This window comes from Aquila chrysaetos, chromosome 18, assembly GCF_900496995.4.
Source record: "Aquila chrysaetos chrysaetos chromosome 18, bAquChr1.4, whole genome shotgun sequence".
In the NCBI taxonomy this organism is placed as follows: Eukaryota; Metazoa; Chordata; class Aves; order Accipitriformes; family Accipitridae; genus Aquila; species Aquila chrysaetos.
This window is the reverse complement of record NC_044021.1, coordinates 12890497-12917088: the sequence shown is the minus strand read 5'-3', so window position 1 is coordinate 12917088 and position 26592 is coordinate 12890497. Positions and strand designations below refer to the sequence as shown.

Below are 26592 nucleotides of genomic sequence, written 5' to 3'. Positions count from 1 at the left end.
ACAGAAATGCATTCCAAATTCCAGTGAAAAAGCAAGCTTTTCTTTCTGTATCAAAACTGAAATTTCTAAGCACACCGGCCATAATTTTTGTTACTTAGCATTTCTACCTGTGCATTGGAGCACTTCTACTGTTTTGTACATCTGTCTGAATCTGGGTGTTCCAAATATCAACAATATGAAGTCTTGATCAAGGAGGAAAATAATTCGGCAAGGACCTAGAATCATTTGAATACCGGGACGGAGCCCCCATCCACTGCACAGCTCCTTCCAGGAAGGCTGCATAATTCTTGGATGAAGTGGAGCAATTGTTCCCTCTTCCCCAAATTAATTTGTCTTGAACTTCAGCGTGAAAACAGACGAAAGGTACAAATATAGTCTCACATGGCAATTTTACATTATGGTATTGTACATACTGCTCCCACCTATTCCCTTGGGTTCTCTTTGTTTGGTCATAGGACTGACTATGAAATCACTTAGATCTCCTTTAAGAGACATTTTAGACACGTAACTCTGTATTTAGAGACATATGAGAGACAGAACCTGTGCTTAAGTATTATAAACAATACTGCAGATGGACTAAATATTTTTATCAAGTACTGATTATATCTCACTATCATGCAACTCAAAATCCAATTATTTTGAAAAGAAATAAAGGGCAAGTGGTGAAGGGGGAAGAAGGGACTTGACATGGAATTAGAGATGCTGGCAAAGTATCTAAAATGTCTGCACCCTTTATGAGAGGGTCTAGCTTACATGCCCAACTTGCACTTTTGTTCATGTGAATGAAAGGAAAGCAAATATGAGGGATAAGTGGTAAATGCTGCCTGACAGGATCACACGCCAATTCCACAAATGTTACATTTCCAAGATGAACATAAACTGTGTACTGACGTTAGAGCCACAAGAGCTAAGGCACTGTGAATATGTGTTTTTGTAACTGATATGCCATTTGAATTGTGAATAACACCACAGTGATCAAAATGAGAAATGGGTTGATTATGTTTATGCAAATGTATAACTATTTGAACCAGTGAATCACATTTACTTCAGAAAACATAATTTTAAGACAGAAGGCTTGAAAGACAGACACTAGAACTAACCAAGCCTCAGAGATCTCTATCACGGTGCCTACAAACATCCTGTTGTAGCAAGATGCTGATTAAGCCCCAAATTTCCAATTCTACAGTAAAAGCTGTAGTGAGTTTTCTAACCCACTGGAGCACAAGTAAATATTTTTAAACTTATGTTTCTCTCTGGCAAAAAAAATAAAGCACTTGGCATCATGCCTGAAGCCAATTAATCACAGTGATACAGAATGCGGTAAAGGAGGATTGAGAGCTGTCTTCTCTTATTTATTTTTAATCCTATTTAAGCCCTCAGTTCCTTCTCCAGTCACAAGACTCAAACTCAATCAAATAAGCTCTTTTGTTCTAATTCAGGGCATCTTTGACTATGTCCTTAAACCTTAGAAGTTGCACTAACTACTATACAAAAATGAAGTATTAGTATTTTTATCAGTTATCCCATTAGTGAATATGACAGAACAAAGAAAATTAAACTAAATCCAACTGTTGCTTATTGCAGCTTTCAGATATATTCTTAGACTTCCCAAAACACAATACATCTCCCAGCTCTCTCTGAATACAGAGTATCATTGCCAGATCTCCTCCAGTGCTGCCTGTGGTAAGGAAGTACAATTCTGTTGCTTTGACTGATGCTCAGGTCACTACTGTCCCTTCTGACTCAGCCTTCTGAAGTCAGATTATTTCCTTTTAGGTCTAAAAGTTCCTCAAATGAATTTACCTCCAGTTCCACATACTGTATATTATATAAAAAAAATAATATACAGAAAATAGAAGAATGAGACTATAGGCTATCAGACTGAAAATATAACTGGAAGAAAGGACTTTGTTACCAAGTACAAGAATTCAGAACTCCTGTAGAACACAGTCATCTCAATTAAGTCACTTTTGCAAGCAGAAGAAAAAGTAATTGCTTTTCTCAAGTACAAAGTAATCCATGACAGTGCAATATTAACCTTCAAAAACCAGAAGGATGTTCCTTTGTACATTTTGATTTAATCTTTTCCTCCATCACTTGAAAAGTTCACACTGTCAAGATTTTCCCAAAATACAACTACACTACATCTCACGTTCTCAGCTACTGACTTAATATTTATGTGTTTCAATCTCTGTTAGTGTTCATCCTCTTCAAGTATTTACAAAAAACTGCATAGACATATGGCCAAGATTTTCAAGTTTCTCAAGTCAGCTTCTCCTGCTAACTCTTCTCTTTTGCTACTTTCTGTAAGCTCCTTCTATCAGAGATCTTGTTAGCTTCTGTCTTGTCCTGTCTGCTTATTATAATCTGCGTTTTACACTTCACAGAATCACAGAATGGTTGAGGTCGGCAGAGACCTCTGGAGGTCATCTGGTCCAACCCCCTGCTCAAGCAGGGCCATCTGGAGACAGTTGTTCTGGACCATATCCAGATGGCTTTTGAGTATCTCCATGGACAGAGACTCCACAAACTCTGTAGGCAACCTGTGCCAGTGCTCCATCATCCTCACAGTGAAAAATTGTTTCCTGACGTTCAGAGGGATCCCCCTGTGTTTCAGTTTGTGCCCATTGCCTCTGGGCCAGTCCCTGGGCACCGCTGAGAAGAGCCTGGCTCCGTCCTCTTTGTACCCTCCCTTCAGGTATTTATACACAATGATGAGATCCCCCCCGAGCCTGCTCTTCTCCAGGCTGAACAGCCCCAGCTCTCTCAGCCTCTCCTCCTAGGAGAGATGCTCCAGTCCCTTCATCATCTTCGTGGCCCTTCACCGGACTCTCTGCCGTAGGTCCATGCTTATGTACTGGGGAGCCCAGAACTGGACAAAGTACTCCAGATATGAAGTACATCCCATATATTTCAGGACTATCCTTGCCTATCATTTCTCTCCTGAACTGCACCCATTTTCATCTGCATTCAAGGCCAGGTTGGATGGGGCTTTGAGCAACCTGGTCTAGTGGAAGGTGTCCCTGCCCATGGCAGGGGGGTTGGAACTAGATGATCTTTAAGGTCCCTCCCAACCCAAACCAGTCTACGATTCTATGATATTGTGGCCATTGATTTTAGCGTATCCTTGTTTTGATGAAAAAACAGATGGGAAAAACGTTTCCTTTTTTCTTCAGTCTACAAAGATCTATGTTTCTACACGCATTTCTGACAGCTGAATATTTCTCTGCAGAGGTCCTTGGCTTAGAAATACGTTTTAAAAGATTTTACTGGGTTTTAAGTCATGTGACCTATTCCTTATCAAAAACCCCCTCAATGCTATGTTTTGATACCACTTAAGCTCTCCTTAACTTTCGTTTTTAAATACCATTACATTTCAACTTCTGCTGCCACCTGCGTCTCATACTCAGTTAGAAAACATAGCTGCTCACCTCATGCTCTGGCGAGAGATGTTCCATGTCAGTTCGTAAACACTTAAGTCCTGGTAAAAAGTGATTGACCATTAAATCCTCTGAAATAACTAAAAATCAGGTTGTTAAGGTATTATAAGGATTGTCTTCTGAAATTATCCTTTTTTTTCTCCTGTCTTCTCATAATTTTATTCAAATTAACACAGGGACAAGCTACAGTAACGAAACCCAAGAAAACAGAGCAGCATTTGGCACTTCATGACTAATAAAAAGATCTTAAACATATTTAACTCCATATATTTCATACATCCATACCATTCTTTTCATATGTTTTCTTAATTTACTGGTTAAGATCAAGGGCTTTATTTTTTTTAGCTTTTTTTTTTTTTTTTTTTTTTTAAGAAGTATCCATCAGTTCCACTGTATTAGGTCTGGCTGAGATGGGGTTAATTTTCCCCATAGCTGCCCTCATAGCACTGTGCTTTGTAGTGGTAGTTAGAAAGGTGTTGATAACACACCAGTTTTTGGCTACTGCTGAGCAGTGCTCGCACAGCATCAAGGCTGTCTCTCCAACATTCCCCCTCACCGGCAGGCTGGGGCTGGGCAAGATCTTGGGAGGGGATGTAGCCAGGACAGCTGACCCAAACTGGCCAAAGGGATATTCCATACCATGTGATGCCTGCTTAGCAATAAAAGCTAAGAGAAAGGAGGAGGAAGGTGAGCATTCGTTATTACAACATTTGTCTTCCAGAGCAACCTCTACGCATACTGAAGCCCTATTTTCTGGGAAGTGGTTGGACATCACCTGCTGATGGGAAGTAAAGAATAAATCTTTTGTTTTCCTTTGCTTTTGTGCACAGCTTTTGCTTTATTAAACTTCCTTTATCTTGACCCATGAGGTTTTTTCCATCTTATTTCCCCCCTCCTCCCCAATCCTGCCAAGGAGGAGAATGATAGAGCTGCTTGGTGGGCACCTGGCATCCAGCCAAGGTCAACCCACCACATTCACCTTCTGTGAAAACCTCTTCTTTATACTGAGCAGATCACGTTTTACATCACACATTCAAAGACCAACTGAGTTATTTCTCAAGTATCAATCTTCTCCCCTCACCAGAGAATTAACAGCTAAACTTCCCCTAGAAAAAGGATACAACAACAGGAAAGAGCACTGTAGGCTTCAAACAGGTGGGTAGCGATATCCAGTCTCTTTGAATCCACAGACTGCTGGTTGTTGACCAAGGCTAACTTGTGCAAGTGTGGAATAACAACTGTAAAAGTAAATATTGGAATAAATATTTGAAATTGCTTTCCGTAGACTTGCTTAGCATTAAAGAGTTGCTAAGTGGCAATCACAGGCATCTGAAGCATCACACATCAGTGTGGAATAAGAACTGCAAATAATAGCTTTTGATGGGACTGCCCTTGTCGATTTAACTGATCAACTCAAACTTGAAATAAAACTGTGGTAATGCCATCTAAAATAAAAGGGTACCCCTCAGAGTGCTTTTGAAATAGCAACAGTTCACAGAAAATATTTTGCAACATTATTACTTTCCTGCTGCTAAAGCTGTCTAAAATATGCTTCTATTTTATTAATACAGCTGATAAGCTAGTGACAGGGATATGCATGTCATGAGAAATCTTCATTGACTATAGAGGAAGCCTCTCTAATGAGTTTCACCTGCTAAACTAGATGCCTGCAGTTGGGATTCATGATAGCTCCTTGTGTGGTCTACAAGTATCTTTAAGACAGTCTAACAATCGACTTTGCTCTTCTATGTGCTTTACATTTCAGGGCCATGAAAAAAAGCCATTTTGTTAATCTGGGATGCACTTACATTTAAGATGTGTGGAATACTTGAAATTTATATGCCAGCAGGGGGTGAAGCAATGGGGGATGGGGGTAGAAGAAGGCATTTTACATGTCAAGATATTAAAAAAGACAACTTCAAATTTGCTCTGCAGTGAAGTGACCAGTCCCCTCCGGCTCTGAAATCATTCATCACCAGGTGCTGGTTTTCTACATACACACCAATGTTAGGTAAAGTGAAAATTATATTAGTAAAGTCTTAAATATTGGGACATACCAAACTCTGAAAACAAGAGTTTTCATCAAAATTTTTGTAAAGACAAGAAGAGTCAACATAACCAGCATACTATTAGCTTTGGGACAGAAAGAGGAAGACTGCATCTTCCCACTTATGCAACTTACATTCATCTCTAAATCTGGGCTCAGCATTAGGTCCCAACTCTTCCAAATGTTTTTATGATTTCTGTATGTAGAGAATGTTGGTCTTGATATTGAGGGTCCTCCAGGAAAGATGCCAGCTGCATTTTTACTCTTTCCAGAAGCTTAAATATTCCCAGAGAAATAAAAAGTACACAAAAGAATGAAGGTGCTAGAAACCGTTATGGTCAGTTCAGAGCATGTCTGTAATCTTCCACGTTTCAGATGATAAACCTTGGACCTCCTGTTAATTTACAATTTTCTTCTGACAGGATGTTCCAAACTCTTCAGTGTAGCTCTACATTTTAAAGACCGTTAACAGTGTTTTAATCTGATCTATCTTTAACTGTAGACACATGCTTCCATATAGCCTGTCTTTCCTCCTGAAGTTTCCTCGGTTTTCATACTCACATTTTTTACCTGCTATTAAATTTTCCCTCTTACTATTAATATCTTTGGAGTTTTCCTGTTTAATTAGATCTGAATTCATGTTATTTTTTTTTGTAATATATCTCAATTAGTATGCTGAAAAATTTTCCACAGAAGACAGAGATGCAAAAGTAAGCATCATAAAAATCAATGGAATTTAAAAGATTTCTTTAACTAAAGGCTAGAAAAACTGAAATATATCTAAGATGACATAAGTATTTAATTTGCATTCACAGATGTAAAAATAACATTTTCTGATACATTTTGGAAGGCGGTATCACCTCTATAGTCTAAGGCTTATTATAATTAGTGCAATGGATACAGTAATTTTTGTGTGGTAACAAAACAGTATTCTTCCCAAACTGATTATAGGCATGCATTCCAAGCTACAAAATTGTAACTTATCCATCTTCCAAGTACTTGTGAGTCATCACTGACTTCTTACTCACATTTCCTCAAACACATTCTTTTAGAATATGTTGAAATTACAGGAAGAATGCAAACTCTGCAAAAAGCTGCAAGGACTTCAAGAAGAAATTCGATTGCGCAGTTATTATATAAAAGAAAATACAGTATTTCTACTGCTTACAGCAGAATCCTGGGTGTCTTTTTTCAGAATTCTGATCTATTACCAAAGTTTCATAATTTAAAGAACAAGAAGGAATCGCGTATCTGCATTACCCTCAAGGATTATTTCAGTTATGTCACTATGATGTCTTTTAATGCCATCTTGGACACCATGGGCTAAACCAGCAGATATGACGGGAACTACAAGAGACTTGTGTCCTTCCAAAGTAGTTGGAAGCCAAGCAGGATACAGTGGATACTAAAGCATCTGAAACAGTACAATATACTTATGTGGAGATAACTGAATCCCACCATGAGTTTTTGGTTAGCATTTTAAAGTAAAGCTATTTTATTTGAAAATAATGGACTTGGATTTCTGAACTGTACTGGAAAATGTTTTAAAAAAACCATTTTGAGCCTGGGATTTCCCATGTACTATAGCCCAGGCCTCCCCCTCTATGCATCTGTTTTTCTTTGTTTATGTTTGGTTTGATACTTAGAAGGAAATGTTTTTATTAGTTAAAATAGCATTGGTTTGTTTCCAAAAAAAAAAAAAAAAACCCAACCCCCAAAAAAGCCACAAACCATTGCAAAGCTGGAAAGCATTCTGGAAGAAGATATAACAAAGGAAGAAATAATTTAAGCTGCTTTTTTTTCCCCCCTCCAAGTTAATTAATAAATTACTGGATTTATCAAAAATCACCCACTTCTTAGGCTACAAAAACAACAGCCTGACAACAGGTGTCTTACCTCTCTCTGAGTAACAGTTTCCATGATGGTCCCAAAAGCAGGAATTGTTGCAATCCTTACTGAACTACAACAGAAAAATAGTGTCTTTAAGATGTATTAAACATTAAGAATAAAATTAATTAAAAATAAAGCAAAATTAAAAAATTAGTACTTTAAGTTACATTAGTTTCTAGCAATGACAAAACAAAAAAAGCAGACCAGGAAAAAGACAGACAGGATTTACTCAAGGTCTCAATCTGAAACTCACAATTCAGGATCACTGGACAAGGTAACAAGGGCCGGAGCAACCCGCTTGTCAACTAAGGCTTCACTCATGCCTCGAAGAGTCAGCTGTAAACCAGTCAACATGCAATAAAAAACGGTTTGGTAAACTTGAAGAACTGGGTTAGCTGTGACTGAGGATGGGCAGGCAGACTCTTGGGGTTTTTTCTTAGTTTAGTTACCCACGCAAGACATTAAAACAATTAAGAGACTATTCATGCTCTAGCATTTATTAGTAACAACCTGTTAGTAAGATTAGCAAAGCATCCCTCCTTAGCTTGAAAGAAATATCACATCAGAATGTCCAGGAAATGAAGTACTATGGTTGTCTATCAGAAATTAGATACAGCCAAAACTATTTTGCATTTCAGTAATGTAGATATTTAATTTTGCAGTAGTAAAGTTGATAGCATTGCAGAACATATTAATATCCAGCTTTCTGCTAGAAACGATGTAAGCAAATTTCAAAACTGAGAATATGATTAAATATAAAAAACCCATAAAAATTAAGTGACATTGATTTATGTTTTCTATTTAAAGTTTATTCAGCAACTTTATCCACTTTAGTTCTAGGTGCTGCAGTACACCTTTTTATTTCCAAATAAATAAGTGATTTAAAAGTTTAAAAGTTAAACTTTTAATTTAAATTAATTTAAAATTTAAATTTAAATTAAACTTAAAAGTTTAATTTGTTTAAAAGTAATTCAATTTTTTCAGCTAGAATTACGAAACAGAACTGATGGTTATTTCTTCCTAAGTATTAAGAGGGATGCTAGGTATATAAGACAGTCAGGAAACTTACATTTCAGGGTCACTGGAGAGAGTAATGAGAGCAGGAACAACTCTCTGAGCTACCAGAGTTTCATGTACCCCCTTCACCAACAGCTGAATGGTCGGAGCAGGGGGGTATCACAGGTGATGCACGGAAAGAGCGAGCACAGTATCATGGGAAGAACAACGGCACAACCAAGAGAGAGAAAGAAAAAACACAAAAAGCAAACCAAAATTAGAAGCTAAGCAAGTACTGCTACACTAGTGCTTTATATATGCAAAGGCATGAAGAAAGCTGAAGTGGTCTGGCAATCAGCGCAAACCTGACAAATTCAACAATATGATGATGTTTTCTGTATTTTCACCTATTTTAAAACTTGGAACTCTCAAAAGTTTAACAAATAATTATGTATTATAATTACACATATAACGATGTATAATTAAATACTGAAGTGATGTCAATTTGAGTTTGACAGTTTAATCTAAATGCTGTTCCTAACTCAATGGAATGCTATTTATTATAGTAGGTTGCTGTCACATGCAAAACAGATGTCTTTAGCTAGGCCAAATACACGTAGTTTTCCTGCACTGAGTGATACCTTTCAGACCTTTTACCATGGGAGAAACTGCACCTTCCCAGACGCCAATAACCTTTCCTCAAAGTCATTCAGGTCTATTTTACATTTAACAGCCATCCAAGCAGTATGTATGCGAAACTTCCCAAGTTTTCCTTGCTGGTCTATGCAAGTAAAAAATGGAGAATCCTTGGATTATCCATGAAATGTATTTCACCGAGTCTTTTTGCAAACTAAAGAAAAGATATATTTGTTGCAATACATCCCAAACGTTAAAAACTGAGATCGCAGTGAAATTTGTTACCCATAAATATGTGGAAATTGTTTGAATAGGTGACTTGACTTTTTTTTTTTTTTACATATGTAGCTATACATAAGCATACATTTGCTGCATATGTAGCAGATGCCCTTTACATTTTTTCTACACATGAAAAACTACTAATTTTCAAAAATGACAAATTTCAAACTTTCTCCATATTAAGCAAAACAGTTTTTTTGTCTGCATTAATGAAAAAGGAAAAGCCTTGACATTTCCATTTTGTATCTCATGTAAGGAAGTCTGCATGTATTTGCTGGTTTTAGGATAAGCATAAAAAGTTTATCAGTAGTTTCTGTGAGAAATTTGAAATGTCTTTGTAATATTTAGCTACATCCTAATTACTCAAGTTACATCATGAACACAAATTAAATTCTATGCTTTTCCCCCCAGCAAGTGTAACAAGAGAACACATAAGATCCACAGGGCATGGGGAAAGCATTAGCTGTCAGTGTATCACGCAGTACTAAAAGCAGGCAATACTTACACCCTTCTAACTAGAGAAGGTTTTACATTCTGCTATTTGTTTGAGCATTCCTGCTTTACCAACTCTGAATTTAAAACAAAGTAAATTGTGAAAGATTGGAAGGAACCTGACTTTCCAGAAGCCTTCTATACAAAGCATCAATTTTTATTTAGCAATACTTGTGTGTGCATGTATGTGTGTGCATGTATGTGTGTGCATGCATGAGTGCACACATGCACTGAATATATTGTAGCCTTATAGATAATAACTGGAGGAGGAAGAATGGGGAAAGAATTGTTAAGCTGTGTAAGAATGTATGCATTATTGCTGCAAAGCACCTGGAAGGGGAAGCTGCAACTTCCTACACTTATTATTCAGAAAGTATTACTAAGAATGTCAGTTCAACTACTACATTTTAACATTATTACATTTCACGATTATTTACAATGGCAACAACTTCAAGTGCTGATGTGTTGAGCTTATGGGCTACTCTTCAAACAGCTGTTAAGGACATAGCTCACTGTTTTACTATTAAGATCTTAGTCTCATATACAGATTTACTGATTTTCCCATTGATTACAATAGAGAATGCTTACTATTTTCAACTTTGAACAAATAGGGACTTGAGTTTTCTTTACTAATCCTAATTTCGAGAAAAGCCTAGGGGTAATGTTGTGCTTTGAAAAAAAATGCTTGAGATTTATATAATTAGCAAACAATTTAGAATGATCTCAGCTTCATGACTCTGTGGGCTGCCACACTTCTAACTATGGTAAAGCATGGTAAACAGCATTGTTCTGTCTCACAAAAAATAAAACATGCTTTATAATTCAGGTGTCATTCTGAAGATAAGTGTTGCTAGCCTTGAACCTAAACAGACCAAGAAAGCTTATAACTCAACTATGCGCTTCATGTTCAAACCAGCAGCAATCAAATCCGTTTGCATCATCATTCAAATGGAAAACTACTGACTGAAAACATTCACACAGAAGCAACAGAAACAGCTGGATGGGCAAAGCCATGTAAGGTTACAGTGAGACAGACAATGCAAGTTTTTATCCTGTTTTGATTCCTCTAGATCAATGTGCAATCATTACTTATGCATACTACACCTTAAAAATGGTAGCACAAAGCTTCCTGCCCCCGAAGGAGAGAAGGAGTAGAAGGGTTCCAAATCAATTCTGTGTCCTTCCATTTCTTAACAGACTGTAAAGGTTTGGTAACGTAGTCTGGCAGGCCCAAATCACAGCAGTCTCTGTGCTGCTGTAGAGACGGCTGTGCTGCTCAGAGTCTTTACAGTTCTCATACAGCTGCTCTGCAGGTGACATACTCTTTATTTTATTATCTAATCGCTGGGCTTTGCCATTCAGCAGCCTTTGAGAGGTCAGAAATTCCTTGAATGAAGAAATCTTCCAAAAGTGAAACCAACTATTACCACCTCTTTACACAGGTGAAATTCCCTATCAAAGAAGCGGCAATATTATACTATTTTCAAGTGAGAAAAGTACCTGCAATGAAGTTGCCTATGCTTTAGTAAACTGAAGCATACTAGGAAACCAGCAGTCAAATAGCATGCAGGACTGCCTAAAAATACTCAACATGCAGTTGAATTTGAAAAGAAATGGCAACCAAGAGAACAGCCTGTTGTAACTGAGATCTTTCAGATGTTTGGCTAATGGTTCTTAAAAAAAAAGTTTATTATTCAGAATATAAAATATAAGCAATGTTCTTGTTAGATTAAAAGGAGAAAAAAACCAACCCCAACCCAAACAACAACTCAAAAATATTTTAAGGATGACCAAAAATTGCCATCTTCTTTTTAAAGGGAGAAGAAAAAAGAAAAAAAGAAAAAAAAGACAAGGTTGGATGTTTTCACCTGAAGTCTCAGGATATGTCTCAAAAGGGTTGTTTAGTGCTTTATCTGCAATGACTTGTAAAGTTGCAGTAAAGAACACTAATGGTTATGTTAAGTGCTCTTTTTTCTGAGGCAGAGTTGAGATTTGTTTTTGCAAATGGATACAAGGTAGCAGGTGCAGCTAGAGGTCCACTGCAAAGTTATCCAAATTAGTCAAATGTGGAAGAAAAACAAACAAAAAGGTAATCTCTTTGTTCAGCAAGTGGAGAATGTGCCATAGTTTCTGTATATGCCTTTTTAAATTAACACTTGATAAGACAAAGGCATGATGTGGAAATAAAAGCAAACTTATTAGTTAAATGTAAGTCTTTACCCTGAACAAATTTATAGATTTTAAGGGAAAGATGAAGTTGTCACTATGTAGCAAGTAAAGTAATTGTACATTATTTTAACTTTGACAAAAAATACAGAATTGGTTAAATATTTTTACCACCATGTTTTGCACCAACAGAAACTAGTTTGAATTGCAGTGCAAGTGCATTGTACGAGTATACACAAAAAGTATTGAAAACTGGTAACTTGTGAATTAGGCTACTGATGATGTGTTGAATAGCAAAAGCAAATGTTAAAACTCAGAGATGCTTGTTTCTGTTTATCTACAGACCTAAGCAAAACACATTTGACAATATATTTAATTCTGGTTTGAACACAGTTTAGCAATGAAATGCGTTTTCATAATTGGAAAATGTTTTTCAGCATGCAATAATCAGAATGCAACAATCAAGTCAGCAGCAGATCAAAGAACACACATACATCTTGCAAGTGGCTAATGACAAATTGCTTAATGAAAGATGTGCTGTTGAACAGAGAACAGGTATAGACACAACTGCACAACTTCCTGCTCCATCACACAGTACACAACTTATTTAAGCCATTTGTAATTTTTCAGGAATGTAGCAACATTATCTGAATCACTGTTTTTAAAAATAAACTCTAGTTTTAAAAAAGGTGTAAAAAAGTTTGGGTAACACTTACCTCAAACATTCTAGCAGCTGTACACCGAACAAGAGCAGAAGTATGGACAACTCCATACCATAAGACAGTTAATAGCAGCTCATGATAAGCTGGATTTGCACTAAAAGAAAACAGTTCGGCAATCAAAACAGTAACAACAAAAAAACCCCCCAAACCCTCCACCCAAACCAAACAAAAAACCCCAACCCCCCCCCCCGCCAAATACTCCTAAACCCTGAATATGTTCTTCGCCTACAAAATGTAGTCTCAAGAATCCATTGCTCAACAAATCTAAAACTCCAATATTTATCCTTTCTGAAGGATGCATAACATTTATCTCATTCTGAAGGACATGCAACATGTTGCTATCTAGAAAACATTGCATTTTGAAGTTCTTTTTTTTTTTTTTAAAAACCCTTTAAGAACATAATTTTCAATAAATTATGACACTCAACTGAATGCAAATACATATCTAGAACACATCATAATAGCATGGAAAACACAAAATGAACTTCCATTTTATTCTGAGTGACTGATTTTTGTGGGGTTTTTGTTTGGTTTTTTGGTGTTTCTCTCTTATGCTTCAGAATTTTTTTTACCGCTACATTTTTAATCTAGAGATAATAGTTTAAATTTTGTGAAACACCAAGGAAAAAAATGGAAGTATGCTCTTTATTCATCCAAAGCATCACGGTTATTAAAATTACAGCCAGATTAGCAGCTTTTAATAAAAACTTCTAATGTATTTAGATCTAGTCAACTCCAAGGTATATTCTTTACCCCAGTTCCACAAAGGAAGCTTTCAGGCTATCAAGAGGAGCATGGGATAGTGAAAGCATGGTCATTACATCTTCTAAGAATCCAACCAACAGCTTGCGGTCTTCTTCCTGAAAGAAGAACGTACAATGATGAATGGAGTAAAACTATTGCTGCGGTTGTGATGACCTACAGCTACGAAAGAGACAAACTTTAAACAAGAACAAACTAGATTTAGCCTTTAACAATCTTACGAACTTCAAAAATGGGGTTTAAGAACAAGAACCTTTCAAAGCAAACACAAGAAGAGACTATTTCATCAACTAAGCACATACTCGTGCATAAGTTACCCAAATAGTTGTACTAAAGAAACTTTTAAGAGTAGTACTTAAGCATTTTCATGGCTCCTGACAGTTTGTGATTGCTCACAGTCCACTAAACTTTTATGAGATGATCAAGTATTTATTTCTTCCTGTAAACTGCATATATGCCAGTCCATAACTGCTGCTTACTGGTGGATTAGGTAGTATTATTTATGGAATATTTATTTTAGTACTAGGTAACACTAAAATTTTAAGACTCCAAATGTGCCTCAAATGGCGATTTACCTGCTTATCCATTTCAGTAAATTTTGCAAAATCATGTTTGCAGGGGTCACAGTTAAATGGCCAAGAACTCATTTATGGAATAACTAACATTTTGCATAAAGGCACACGGCAGCTGTCAATGTCTGAGAGCTAGCAGTGGTGAAGATGCCAGATGTCATTTTAAGATTTAGTGAGTTCAGGTTTTAACACTGATGACTATCATCTCAATGTAGTAGACCTGACTAGAAAACTTTGCTTTTAAATGTGTTTACAGCTGCCCACTTATCTACCTATCTTCAAAGCACAAGAGCACTGTATGTTTTCATAAAAAACACTAAGGGTTTTTTAGTAGAATAAATCCTATGTATTATTATACATTTAACAAAGAAACAGAAAAACAAACCTACCTGAATATAACATGTAAGGACCCCTGTTGCATAGATGGGAACTGTGGCTTTTGTTAGCACTCCATTACCTGCTGTGGAATCTAATAAAACAGTGAAGAATTTAGGTTTTATATATACATATATATGTATATGTGTGTGTGTGTGAAATATATATGCTATATATTTTATATATATATACATAAGGTAGACTTCTATGTGCGTATTTTAAGTATTACATATTCACCTTTTTATATATACATGAAGAATTTATATACATATATATGCATATATACACGCACACACGTGCTAAAATAATGCTCAAGTGGTATTTGGATGTCAGATTTTATTTGCACTTTACACACACACTATCTATAACTTCAGAGTGTTCCATTCAGATTAAGATTAGATTTTCAACATTTCAGAAAGATAAAAAATTTGAGAACTGCAGTTTGAAAAAGTTATTTGAACAAGAGATTGACAGGTTTTTTCCAGTTGTGGTTAAGATGAAATTTTAATCATTTGAGTAAAAAGCTACTTACCTATGTTTTCCTCAGACAGTCTTAAGATTTCCTGGAACTGTGGTTTTACCTACACAAAGGATGATGAATCCCACGTAAGAAAACCTGTTACCAGTATCAATTAAGTTAGGAAAAAAATTAAGAATAAAAAAAAACCCCAACACAACAGAAAAAGGACGCTTTGAAGGTACAGAAAGAAAAAAAAACCTTTAAAAAGCATAGCCAGCTTTTACGAAAATTGAAAGCATGACATAAGAGTAAAAATTTCTATGGAGTACCCACACCAAGGTAGCAGTATTTAGCACTCCTGACAGCAGAAGTTGAAGTCTCTTGGCAATATGCTTCGTTGGGCTTTAGGGTTTACAGTTTTAACAAGCTATATGTTAAAAAAAAAAAAAAAAAAAAAAATTTTGTTTTGTATCTTTGCTGTCCATGAAGTGCTCTCTTCCAAAATATAGCTGTGATAACCAGCATCAGAACAATTTTACAGAAGCAAGGGCTCTAAAGATAACTTACAGAAGGGGCATGTAAAGACCAGAGGCTGGTTTTAGTCTCCTCTCTGGAGGCAGCACATAATCCTAACTCCGTTTTGTAATTTTATCTTTAGGTAATCCTCTCGTGTTTTATAATTTCCCTTTAAAACATTTTGGAATTTTATTCAGAAGTTACTTTATTGAGAAAAATTATGTATTTCCTTGATAAAAATGTTTAGATACCATCTATAGAAAATATTTCATGCAGGAAAAGCATTAATTTTAAATTTCCAGTCCAGTCCAGGCTGCAGTACTTATGTATGCCACAAACACTGAAGAGTATGCTGTTCTGAAGAAAGAAAATTGTTAAATCACTAGAATGAGGATGATCTCTCTCACTCTCTACACCATTCACAAAGCAAGTATGAAGAATACAGTTTCAAAAAAAAAAAAATCCTTCCTTGTTGGGCAAGATGAGAAGGCCACTCCAAAATGGTCAAAAACAGAAATCAAAAGGATGCAAATAGAGGTTTACATGTATGTATGGAAAACCATCAATGTGACATGCAAATGTGAATGGTCACAAAGTGTGGGTATTCAGACACACCATAAATATGGAGACTATATATCATCAAAGTACTCTTTTTGTAGAATATTTAAGGTAATATCTTACCTTAGTGTTTGTAAAAATTTTCCCAAATGTCCTACAAAGTCTCCAGAAAAATCTAGAGAACTCATGGACACAGGCAGTTGATGCTACATTGATCTTGCCAACTATTTCTATAAGCTGTGGTAGCCTAAAAATCAGGAAACAAAAGGATATTAAACACTCCTCTGATCTTTTGTTTCTCTCCAGTTATATTTGTATAGATTTACTGTTTATATTAATATATATACACACACAGCACTATTCATTTTAATAAAATTATCTACATGTTCTGTACAATTCCTGACCCTTGAAGAAAGCAAGGATTTAAGTGCCAGAAAAATCTGACCTATATTTTCAAATGTCTGTTACTGCAGAATGGTATATTTAATTAGATATTCAAAATACAACAATCTTCACTTCAACAGAGAATTGATTATACTAGTGCAAAGCTGAATGAAACAATATTTTGGAGCAAGTAGTTACCTATACATTCTGCTAGAAAGTTGATAATTTCTGAACAAAATCAAAGTCAATTCAGTATAAAAATTAGAACGCCTAAAAAAATTTTTTCCTCTTTAATAATTCTTAAACACAATCATACTTAAAATTCATATGTTTAATAATTGTTAAACATAATCATGCCTAAAAACTATTAATTTTGACACATTTTGAAATCAGGAATCATAAGATACAAATTAACTCACAGTTGATTGACTACCCATAGCAAAGTCTCCCAGCCTGTGGTACCCTCGTGCTCTAGCTGATAGTCGTACAGTTGCAGCAACACTGCTAATTGTTCGCGGCTTCCAATGATGATGGCCACATCTTGAAGAGGTGATACGGGTCGGGGAAATCTAGTGACTGTAACAGCAGAGACAGGTGATCATGAACAAAAGAAGATGAAAATACCTTGGAGATGATGACAGTAAAGATAGCTAAGAAAGTCTGAAACTCTTTAGTACCTTCTGTGTAAGGTTATCAAATTGCTTTTTAAAAATCAGTGAGTTAAATCCATCTCTGAAGAGATTACATAAACCTCACTTAAAAAGAGAAAATGCCAGTACAGGGACATTATGGAATTATTATTGCCAGCAAGGCTTCACCAAGGGCAAATCCTGCCTGACCAACTTGGTGGCCTTTTATGATGGAGTCATTACATCAGTGGACAAGCGAAGAGCTAGGAATGCCATCTATCTGGACTTCTGTAAGGCCTTTGACACAGTTCTCCACAACATGCTCCCTAAATTGGAGAGATATGGATTTGATGGATGGACTTTTTGGTGGATAAGGAATTGGCTGGATGGTGACATGCAGAGAGTAGTGGTCAATGGCTCAATGTCCAGATGGAGATCAGTGATGAGTGGTGTCTCTCAGGGGTCTGTATCGGGACCAGTACTGTTTAGTATCTTCATCAATGACATAGACAGTGGGATTGAGTACACCCTCAGCAAGTTTGCAGACAACACTAAGCGGCTGACATGCTGGAGGGAAGGGATGCCATTCAGAGGGACCTGGACAAGCTTGAGAAGCGGGCCCATGTGAACCTCATGAGGTTCAACAAGGCCAAGTGCAAGGTCCTGCACCTGGGTCAGGGCAATCCCTGGTATCAATACAGGCTGCGGGATGAAGGGATTGAGAGCAGCCCTGTGGAGAAGGACTTGGGGGTACTGGTGGATAGAAAAACTGTATGTGAGCTGACAGTGTGACTCCAGGGAGACCTTATAGCAGCCCTCTAGTCACAGAGAAGGACTTTTTACAAGGGCATGTAGTGATAGGACAAGGGGTAATGGCTTTAAACTAAAAGAGAGTAGATTCAGACTAGATATAAGGAAGAATTTTTTTATAATGAGTGGTGAAACACTGCAACAGGTTGCCCAGAGAGGTGGTAGATGCTCCATCCCTGGAAACTTTCAAGGTCAGGTTGGACGGGGCTCTGAGCAACCCGATCTAGCTGAAGATGTCCCTGCTCATTGCAGGAGGATTGGACTAGATGACCTTTAAAGGTCCCTTCCAACCCAAAACATGCTATGATCCCTAAGAACACACCACAGATTTACAGTAGAGTGACTTGCAGGCAAGGTTTCCTGACTCCTGCTGCTACACTTTAATCATCTAACTGCTACAATCTTTATATATGAAGTAGTTTTTGACACTCCCCACTCCCTTCCCCAACTCCTTCATTATTTTAATTATCAGAAGAGAATAATTCACACATAAAAAGCAAGACCTCAAAAAAATTCTAGACCATTAAAATATCTGGAGATTGAAAGCCTGCTACACCAACATTGCTTTTATTATTCTCAATTCATGTCAAGCATGCTTAAAATTATTCAGCAATGAAGTTAAGCAACAAGAACATCATCTTTCCTACTGCAAAATTCAAGAACGCGAGCTTGCAGTTCCTGCAGTGCTACTGGTTTAGTGAAAACTACATGAGATTTTTTCCTCCACTTTTGTGGAAGATGAAACTGTCAGACTAGGCTGAAGGCTGAAATGTTTTAATTCCTTATTTCAGTAGTAGCCACTCAAGGAAAAAAGTGCTCATCTTCAAATGACTCAGGTCAGCTGAACAAGTTTTACCACAGCATGTTTAATATTTTCACATTAATATTGCACAGTAACATACCACTAGCTACTTTCCAAATTCTGGTTTAAAGTTGTTACCCTTGCTTTGCATCTTCACACACAGCACAATTATCAGCATATGGCAGGTATTACCAATAAATATCTTTAAAAAGTATTTGTAACAGGAGAAAACATTCTATAGGCTAGGATTGCTGATCTAAGTATAACTTCACTATGAGGCCATTGAGTCTGCTGAGATATTACACAGATACATAACAGATGGTGAAGCTCCTGCACTAGGCTGTATTTTTCCCACTTCATAAATTTTATTTGTAAAAATTAACTGAAACTGAGGCCAGCCTTCTTAAGCTATTTTTGGCTATTAGTGGAAATCAATTCTTTAGAAACCTTTAGGAAGTCCAATTAAGGATTGCTTTGCTTTCTCAAAAGCTTCTTTTGAGAAGTAGCAAGAAATAATGAAAGAGGAATTAAAAACTTTTTTGTGATAATCAGGTCTCTCAAGCATAGAAATGGGTGGAAAAAGGACGCATTACTTAAGGATTTGCTAAGGGACACCAATATGAAAAAACATTTAAGTGGCAAATCAGAAGGCAATTTTCACAATTTATGTTGTGTATTAGGACAACAAAGTATTTCATTGCAAGACTCTCATTGGATTAAATAAAGCTATGTCTCTGGGCGCAAATAAGCCATTTTGCCTGTAACACTGCTAAGTAAATACAGGAAAAAAAAAAATCCAAAAGGATACCATTTAGCTCTCCTTTATTCTACTGACAATCATTTCATAAATATTCACGACTTACATATTTCTTCTGCATCAATAAGCTGATATTCACAATTAGTTAAATATCTGATAAAGGTTCATGTCACACTGATTTCTTTCATAGGAATGAAGTAGGAGCAGGAGGAGAAAAGGAAGTAGAAAGATGTTTTCCCAAAAAGGGAAAAACAGAACAAAGAAAAAAGTCGTGACAAGTCAAGACAAATCTTCCTATGGTGGAATCTGCCTTTAAAAAAAAATAATTCTGTCAACTCAGCAACATTAAAGAAAGAAAATTCACAACACGACAGAGGTTCCCTGAATTTCTTTCTCTGTACTTGCTATATATGAAAATACAAAATAAAGAACAGGTGGATTAGAAAAAAGGCTTGGGTATATAAACTTAAATCATTATTGTACAGACAGTGTGCTATAAAAATCTGAAGTTTACACATAGATTCTGCAAGTTATGTTTATGTAGTAACCTTAAATACACACAAATCCCAAGTGAATGAAGACTATGGACTATTTCCTGAAATTCTTCCTTTGCAGTTAATAGCGATTTGAGATTTGTCACTGAATTATACTTAAGTTTATAAAAATTCCACATATTGGAAATTAATCATTTACCTTCTATTTGTGGTATTTCTCCCTGAAGTTTAGCCTTGCTTGTGAAAGGTGCATTCTGTAGCACCAGTGCAAACAGTGAAGGAATCAATGACTGCAGAGCAGACAGATACATGTGGAGCTTATGTTCATCCAAGCCATGTTCTCCTTCCTGAAACAAACAGGACATTTACTTAAAAGCTTTCAGTTTGGGTGACCTGTTGCTTAGGCATGTATTCCCTGGCAAGAGATCAACACATCTGTGATGAGCTTCTACACAGAGACACTAATTATATCGTAATTTATGCTAACTACAAGCTTTGTGTCACCATCCAAATCCCCTTGTCACCCTTAAGTCACTTCTACTCAAAAGATTCAAGCAATATAGCCTTTGGCATTTAGTAATTCATGTCGATGAACATAACTGATATTCTGAAAGAACATTTTTCAGCACATTTTGGAAATGTGAATCCTTGGTCTCAGAGACCAATGCATCTAAAAACTGAATAAATTAGTTGCCTGTACTCTGAAAACAAGCATCTTGGTTAAGTGTGTTAGATTGTTACGAGATACCCTATTTTCCAGAACTTTCCAGATATCTACCAAATCAAGTGTGCAGACAAACTGGCTTATAATTGCAAATGACCTAACTAAACCAATTCTACTTGTTTTTTTGTTTAATAAATATTGCACTTTATTAGAAACTACACTATGTGACACTTAAAAACTATTTAAACACAGGGCAAATGAACTCAGAATAACAGACATCATCTGGTCACAGCTCCACGCAAGCGTTTTCTGAACTGCACTTTGATTATTTGGCTATAAAGCAAAACATTGTTAAAGAAGAATATGTTTTTTTTGGGGTTTTGGTTTTTGGGGTTTTTTTTCCTTCTTTCAAAGGACAAGTAAAAGTTATGGAGTTACAACAAGAACCTCCAGAAAAATTTTCCCCCACAGACCATTAAGTAGCAATGATTTACATTTTTCTATTTTTTAAAAAAGCCTGCATATGTAATAGAAATACAAAAAAAATTCTCCAATGTAGAAACAGCTGAACACATACCCTGAGCAATTTTTCAATTTTATTAAGCAGTGTAGGTATAAGATGGAACTGTAAATTTCCCAGTTCTGTTGTCCAGGCAGCATAAGCAGGTAAAAATACCTGATGTGTTGCACTAACTACACGTTCTGAAGGGTCTCCTAATGCTGAAAGCAGCAGTTCAAAGCCCTGGCAAAAAGACAAAGAATGTAATTATTCTCCTAAAATTTGTGCTAAAGTTTACCGCACAAAACATACAGACTAGAAAAAGATTATGATCTATTTTTAAAACTTTACACTAATAAAAATAAAACAAGGTAGTACACGGAGGCCTTTGAACAGACAGTCCCAACCACATCTACAAAGGTAAACAGTAGGTGGTTCAATGATCCTGCTAGTATTTCTATAAAGTCAAGTTATCAGAATCAATACAAACACTTTTTTCCACTCTGCCTTCAATAACTCAAAGACAGAAGTTCTTCATTTTCACTTATCTGAAACATTATTAGGCAGTATTAAGTCGAACTACAAGTAGGCTTTGTTGCAGTAGACAAATCTCTGTTAGCAAGTGATGATATCAAATTGACTAACAGTATCAAGTAGGCAATGAAGTGGTATGTTCTTGAAGGCAGATTATGAATTATTAGAGAAACTTCTGTATATGGCTTATCCCTGATGTTCTAATGACACTTGTTAAGTATATGTTTTCTTTTTGATCTTGGTGAAACAATAAAATTAACATTAACATTCATATAAACCACCAAAATTTTTAAAAGTATCTGGAAAGATTTAATAAAAATACATGAAATTATGCATCCCCCTATTCACGAGATAACTATAGAAGACATTTTATACATACAGAACCCAAACCAAATTATACCTGTTGATATTTGTCTGGATCATCAATATATCCCATAATGATGCCAAGGCTTTTGATCACAGCTTCTCGTACCAGATCTGCCTTATCTTCCATTAGCATTTGCTGTAGCATGGAAAGCACTAACGAACTACGAATTTCTTTCTGTTTGTAAACAAGAAACATACTTGTTAAATCCAATAAAAGAAATGTGGGTTTGTATCAATTTTTATAAATAATTTGCTCTTCTGTTAGTGCTCACAAACAAAATGCCTTCCTCCAACCATAGATCCCTTTATGAATATTACACATTCAGTTTCCACAACAGAAGATGAATGAATATAAAATGTCAGCAGCCTCATTAGAGAGCCTTTTGTCCTACCAAGCACAGAACTCAGGTCCTTTAATTCATATGGAACCAAAAATAACTAACAGCAAAAAACTACTATAGGCCTAGACTTAGAATCTTTAATCACTGCATTGCTAAGTTGGAGAAGTGGGTTTTTAACTTGGGTTATTTTCCTCCTTCTCTGAAGCTTCAAATTCTAGTTCACCACTGATTTAATTTTGCTGCTTCTTCTGACTGGCAGCACTCTTCATGTAACATTCCACACTGCATGAAGAACTCTATTATTGGGTGCCAATTACTTTTTCAGAGATCATTTGCTTAATTGGTCCTAACTATCTTTGCATCATCTTTACTGAAACAAAGATGATTTTTTTCAGAACATACTGTTTTTTAAATACATTTTATAGATAGATTGACCTGTATTCCTTTATAAAAAGCTATCTCCTCCTTAACGTGATTTATTGAATCTCACATATGTGATACAAAGTACAAGACAATTTAACTGTCCAGGCAAAACATACACACTTGGGAGGATGTTTCAGTATTAATACCTACTGGAAGGTAAGGTGCTAAAGCTCCACAGGATTCTGCTACCAGTAGCCGTCTCTCTGGGTATTTGTGGTTAATCTGGTAAAAAGAAACAGAAAAGCTATTTGCTTTGCAGTAACCAATATTCAAAATGTGGTTAGAATGAACTGCAACGGAGGAATACGTCTGCACCTCTTAGATAAACATTGACTGTGCCCATAGAAGTTGTATATGGGTACTAAGCAGTCTCAAATTCTTGCACTGAGGCATAAAGGCAAGGCAGATACAACCTTCTCTAGTTGTCCTATAAAATAGAGCTTATAATAAGAGAAAAATCGGAGCAGCATGTATGTATATGCAGCAAAAAGAATGGTGGAAAGTGGCACGCGGGCTACTGTACTCTGAAGAACAACTTCTGAGCTGGCATGTCATGAAATACTTTGCCTTGTGTAGCCCTTGAGGAGCACCGTTCCTCTAAGAACTGCACAAGTGCCCCCTAGTGCTCTGAGCCAAGCAGTGTAGCATAGCACAGCTGCCTAGGTCTTGCTGAGCGATTGGGCTCAGAACACATATGTACTAAGTCAAAAAGTACTTGCATGCTATTGAAGTTCTGCTCTCAAGTCCAGCATAAACATGACACACCTCTAAAATGGGACTGAAAACTGCTCCTATTCCCAAGAACCTCTTGATCCTGCGCTACCTCCCCTTTCCACTCAAAGGCCATTCGAAACTTCTGCTTTACAAATTTAATATTGACACTTCGGAACCAAGCATCCTGGTGGAGTCAGCTTTAATGGCCTGTAATGGTTGTAAAATGAAACATGTGGTATGTTTCAATATACTTTGTGAATAAAATAATTTAGGGTAAAATGGTGAAAGGGAAATGTGAATAGTTTGATCCTGTCAGATAAAGTAGGATATACATGTGGTGTGACTATCTCTCTCTTGCTCTGCAGTGTACAGCCTTGGGAAGACAACCATCTTACCACAGAAAAGACCAAGGTACTCACTGCCGCCTTTGTCTCAGTCTTTACTGGGAAGACTTGCCTTCAGTAGTCCACAGTCCCTAAAACCCATGCGAAAGTCTGGAGCAAGGAAGACTTACTTTTGGTAGAGAATTATCAGGTTAGGAAACATTTAAACAAATTGGACATACACTGGTCTGCAGGCCTTCATGGGGATGCACCCGTAAGTGCCGAGGGAGCTGGCTGGTGACTTTGCAAGACCACTCTTATCAATCACAAAATGTTGCGGCAATGGGGGAGGTTCCCGAGTACTGGAAGAAAGCAAATGTCACTGGTATCTTCAGGAAGGGCAAGACAGAAGATCCAGTGAAACACAGACCAGTCTGCCTCACATCAGTTCCAGGGAAAGTGTTGGAGCAATTAACCCTGGAAAGCATTTCCAAACATATGAGGGACAAGAAGGTGGTTGGGAATAGTCAGCATGTATTTATATAGGAAAAACCATGCATGACCAACCTGACAGCTTTCTGAGATGACTGGCTGAGTGAACAAGGGGAGAGCAGTGAATATTGTTTATCTTAACTTCAGCAAGACTCTTGATACTGTTTCCCATGACATCCTCATTCACAAACTGATGAAGTCTGGGTTAGGTAAGGACAGTGAGGTGGATGGAAAACTGGCTGAACTAATCACAGGCTCAAAGAGTTGCAGCTGGGGGCCAGTCCCCAGTGGTGCACCCCAAGGGTTGACTCTGGGGCCAACAACAAAGATGCATAACATCTTCATTAATGACCTGGATGGCAAGACAGAATGCATCTCAACAGGTATGCAGATGACACAAAACTGGAAGGAGTGGTTGATATACCCAGATGGGTGTACTGCCATTCAGAGGCACCTCAACAGGCTGGAGAAACGGGCAGACAGGACCCTTATGAAGTTCAAGACAAGGAAGTACAAAGTCCTGAACCTGAGCAGAAATAATTCCCATGCACCAGTACAGACTGTGGGCCAACTGGCTGGAAAGCAGCTTAGCAGAGAAGGACCTGGAGGGCCTGACAGATAACCAAGCAGAGCCAGCAATGCACTCCTTGCAGCAAGGAAGACTGGTGGTATCCTGGGCAGCACTAGGATAAGCATCACCAGCAGGTAAGGAAAGTGATTATCCCTCTTTATTCAGCACTGGTGAGACCACATCTGGAGTACTGTGTACAGTTCTGGGTTTCCCAGCTACAAAGACATATGGGAGCAAGTCCAGTGGAGAGACATGAAGATGATTAAGAGAGGAGTACCTGATATATGGGGGGAGGCTGAGAGAGCTGGGATTGTTTGGTCTTGAAAAGAGAGCTCAGGAAGGATCTTATCCGTACGTATAAATATCTGTACCTATCTGTAGGGGTAAAGAACACAGAGGTGCCCAAGGAGAGGACAAGAGGAAATGAAATACAGGGAATTCTGTTTTACTGTAAGGGTGGCCAAACCTTGGAACATGTTGCCCAGAGACGTTACAGACCCTCCATCCTCAGAAATATTCAAAACCAGACTGGACTTGGTCTTGAGCAACCTGCTCTCGTTGACTCTGTTTTAAGCGGGGGGCTTGGACTACAAGATGTTCAAAGGTCCTTTCCAACCTCAGCCATTCTGTGATTCTCTCAATTCTACTGGCTTAAGAGAAACTACAGATGAAGACATAGTAATAAATCAACTTTGGATACCTCGACTTTATTTCCACAGCATACTGAACAATGGTACCCAACCACTGATGTAATATTAATGTCTTCAACTTTCTCACTATTCTGATCTGAAATGACGAAGAACTCTCAAGAATGAAGTGTGGCAAAGATCATTTGAAAGAGACTCAAATGAACAAATCATGAGCCTCAGACTAAACTGAAGTCTCAAGCATGGGAGAACGTTCTTTGAGTGTGTCTATCATTATTTTGCATTCATTCATCAGTAGGGCACCTGTAATATTTTTTAGAAGTATGGATGTTTCACAGATGAGAAACATTATGGGCACACAACAGGCTGCTTTAATACCTATAGTATCTTTGACTTATGTGCCATCCTTCCACATGCAAATTCCCTACTGGTAACAGAGATACACTTTGCCTTCTGGAGCTTTGCCTACCTGAGGGAAACAGCAAAGACTAGTTTCAACTGGTTTACATGTACTGGCAAGGCAATATAAATATCAACCCTAATACTGTAAAGACATACTGACACACTGGAGGAAAAAAGACACAAATTTCCACAAAGTTTGTGTTCAGGGAAGATTATCAGCCCTTGGAAACTTAAACTGTAAAATGTTTATTACCATTTCTTTTCCTTTCATCTTTAATAAATAAGCAGTAGTACAATTCTGGAAGCTAATTAACGGGTCACTAGTTCTGAGGGAACTTTTAGCATTCACAGAGCCTTGATCTAAACTCACATGAGCCAGCCACCAATTTCTACTTGCAAAGAGCAGGTAGAAAGAACGCAAAGGCTAGCCTGATAATGCTGAGCTCCAGAATGTGTGGATGAAAAAGCTGAATCTTCTGAGGGCCCAGTCCTTTGCATCTGTAAATAGGTTTTGGTTGGATACCAACTGCATGAATGCTTTCATGATTAAAGCATCTACTGAGAAAAGGTAGAAAATTATGTCTATTTTTGAGTTCCTTCTACAAACTCAGTCTTGTGACAGTGAGATTCAGCTGGTATTTTGCCAGAGAAAATAATGACCTGGTTTCAGTACTGCAAACAAAGTCTGGCAAACTGCATTAAATAAATGCATGATGACATATGGCTTGGCAGCCTGACATGCTGTACTGTTACAGTTGGACTTGTTTCTCTTTTACATCAGCAATTAGCAAGAAACTGGTATGATGAAGATGTGCTCTTACTGAGGTGA

At 37.1% G+C, this 26592-nt stretch overlaps 1 protein-coding gene across 1 annotated transcript in view; it reads right to left on the bottom strand.

Moving 5' to 3' along the window:
- Positions 1 to 26592, bottom strand: part of RELCH (RAB11 binding and LisH domain, coiled-coil and HEAT repeat containing) — an 86607-nt gene that overhangs the window by 9714 nt on the left and 50301 nt on the right. Inside the window, 16 exon segments of the mRNA XM_041118301.1 lie at positions 3432 to 3520; positions 4562 to 4678; positions 5623 to 5656; positions 5658 to 5762; positions 7384 to 7447; positions 8447 to 8529; positions 12663 to 12762; positions 13422 to 13528; positions 14392 to 14471; positions 14910 to 14958; positions 16035 to 16158; positions 16715 to 16871; positions 19987 to 20134; positions 21029 to 21193; positions 21885 to 22025; positions 22765 to 22836. Of these exon segments, the coding sequence (XP_040974235.1) occupies positions 3432 to 3520; positions 4562 to 4678; positions 5623 to 5656; positions 5658 to 5762; positions 7384 to 7447; positions 8447 to 8529; positions 12663 to 12762; positions 13422 to 13528; positions 14392 to 14471; positions 14910 to 14958; positions 16035 to 16158; positions 16715 to 16871; positions 19987 to 20134; positions 21029 to 21193; positions 21885 to 22025; positions 22765 to 22836 (1635 nt within the window).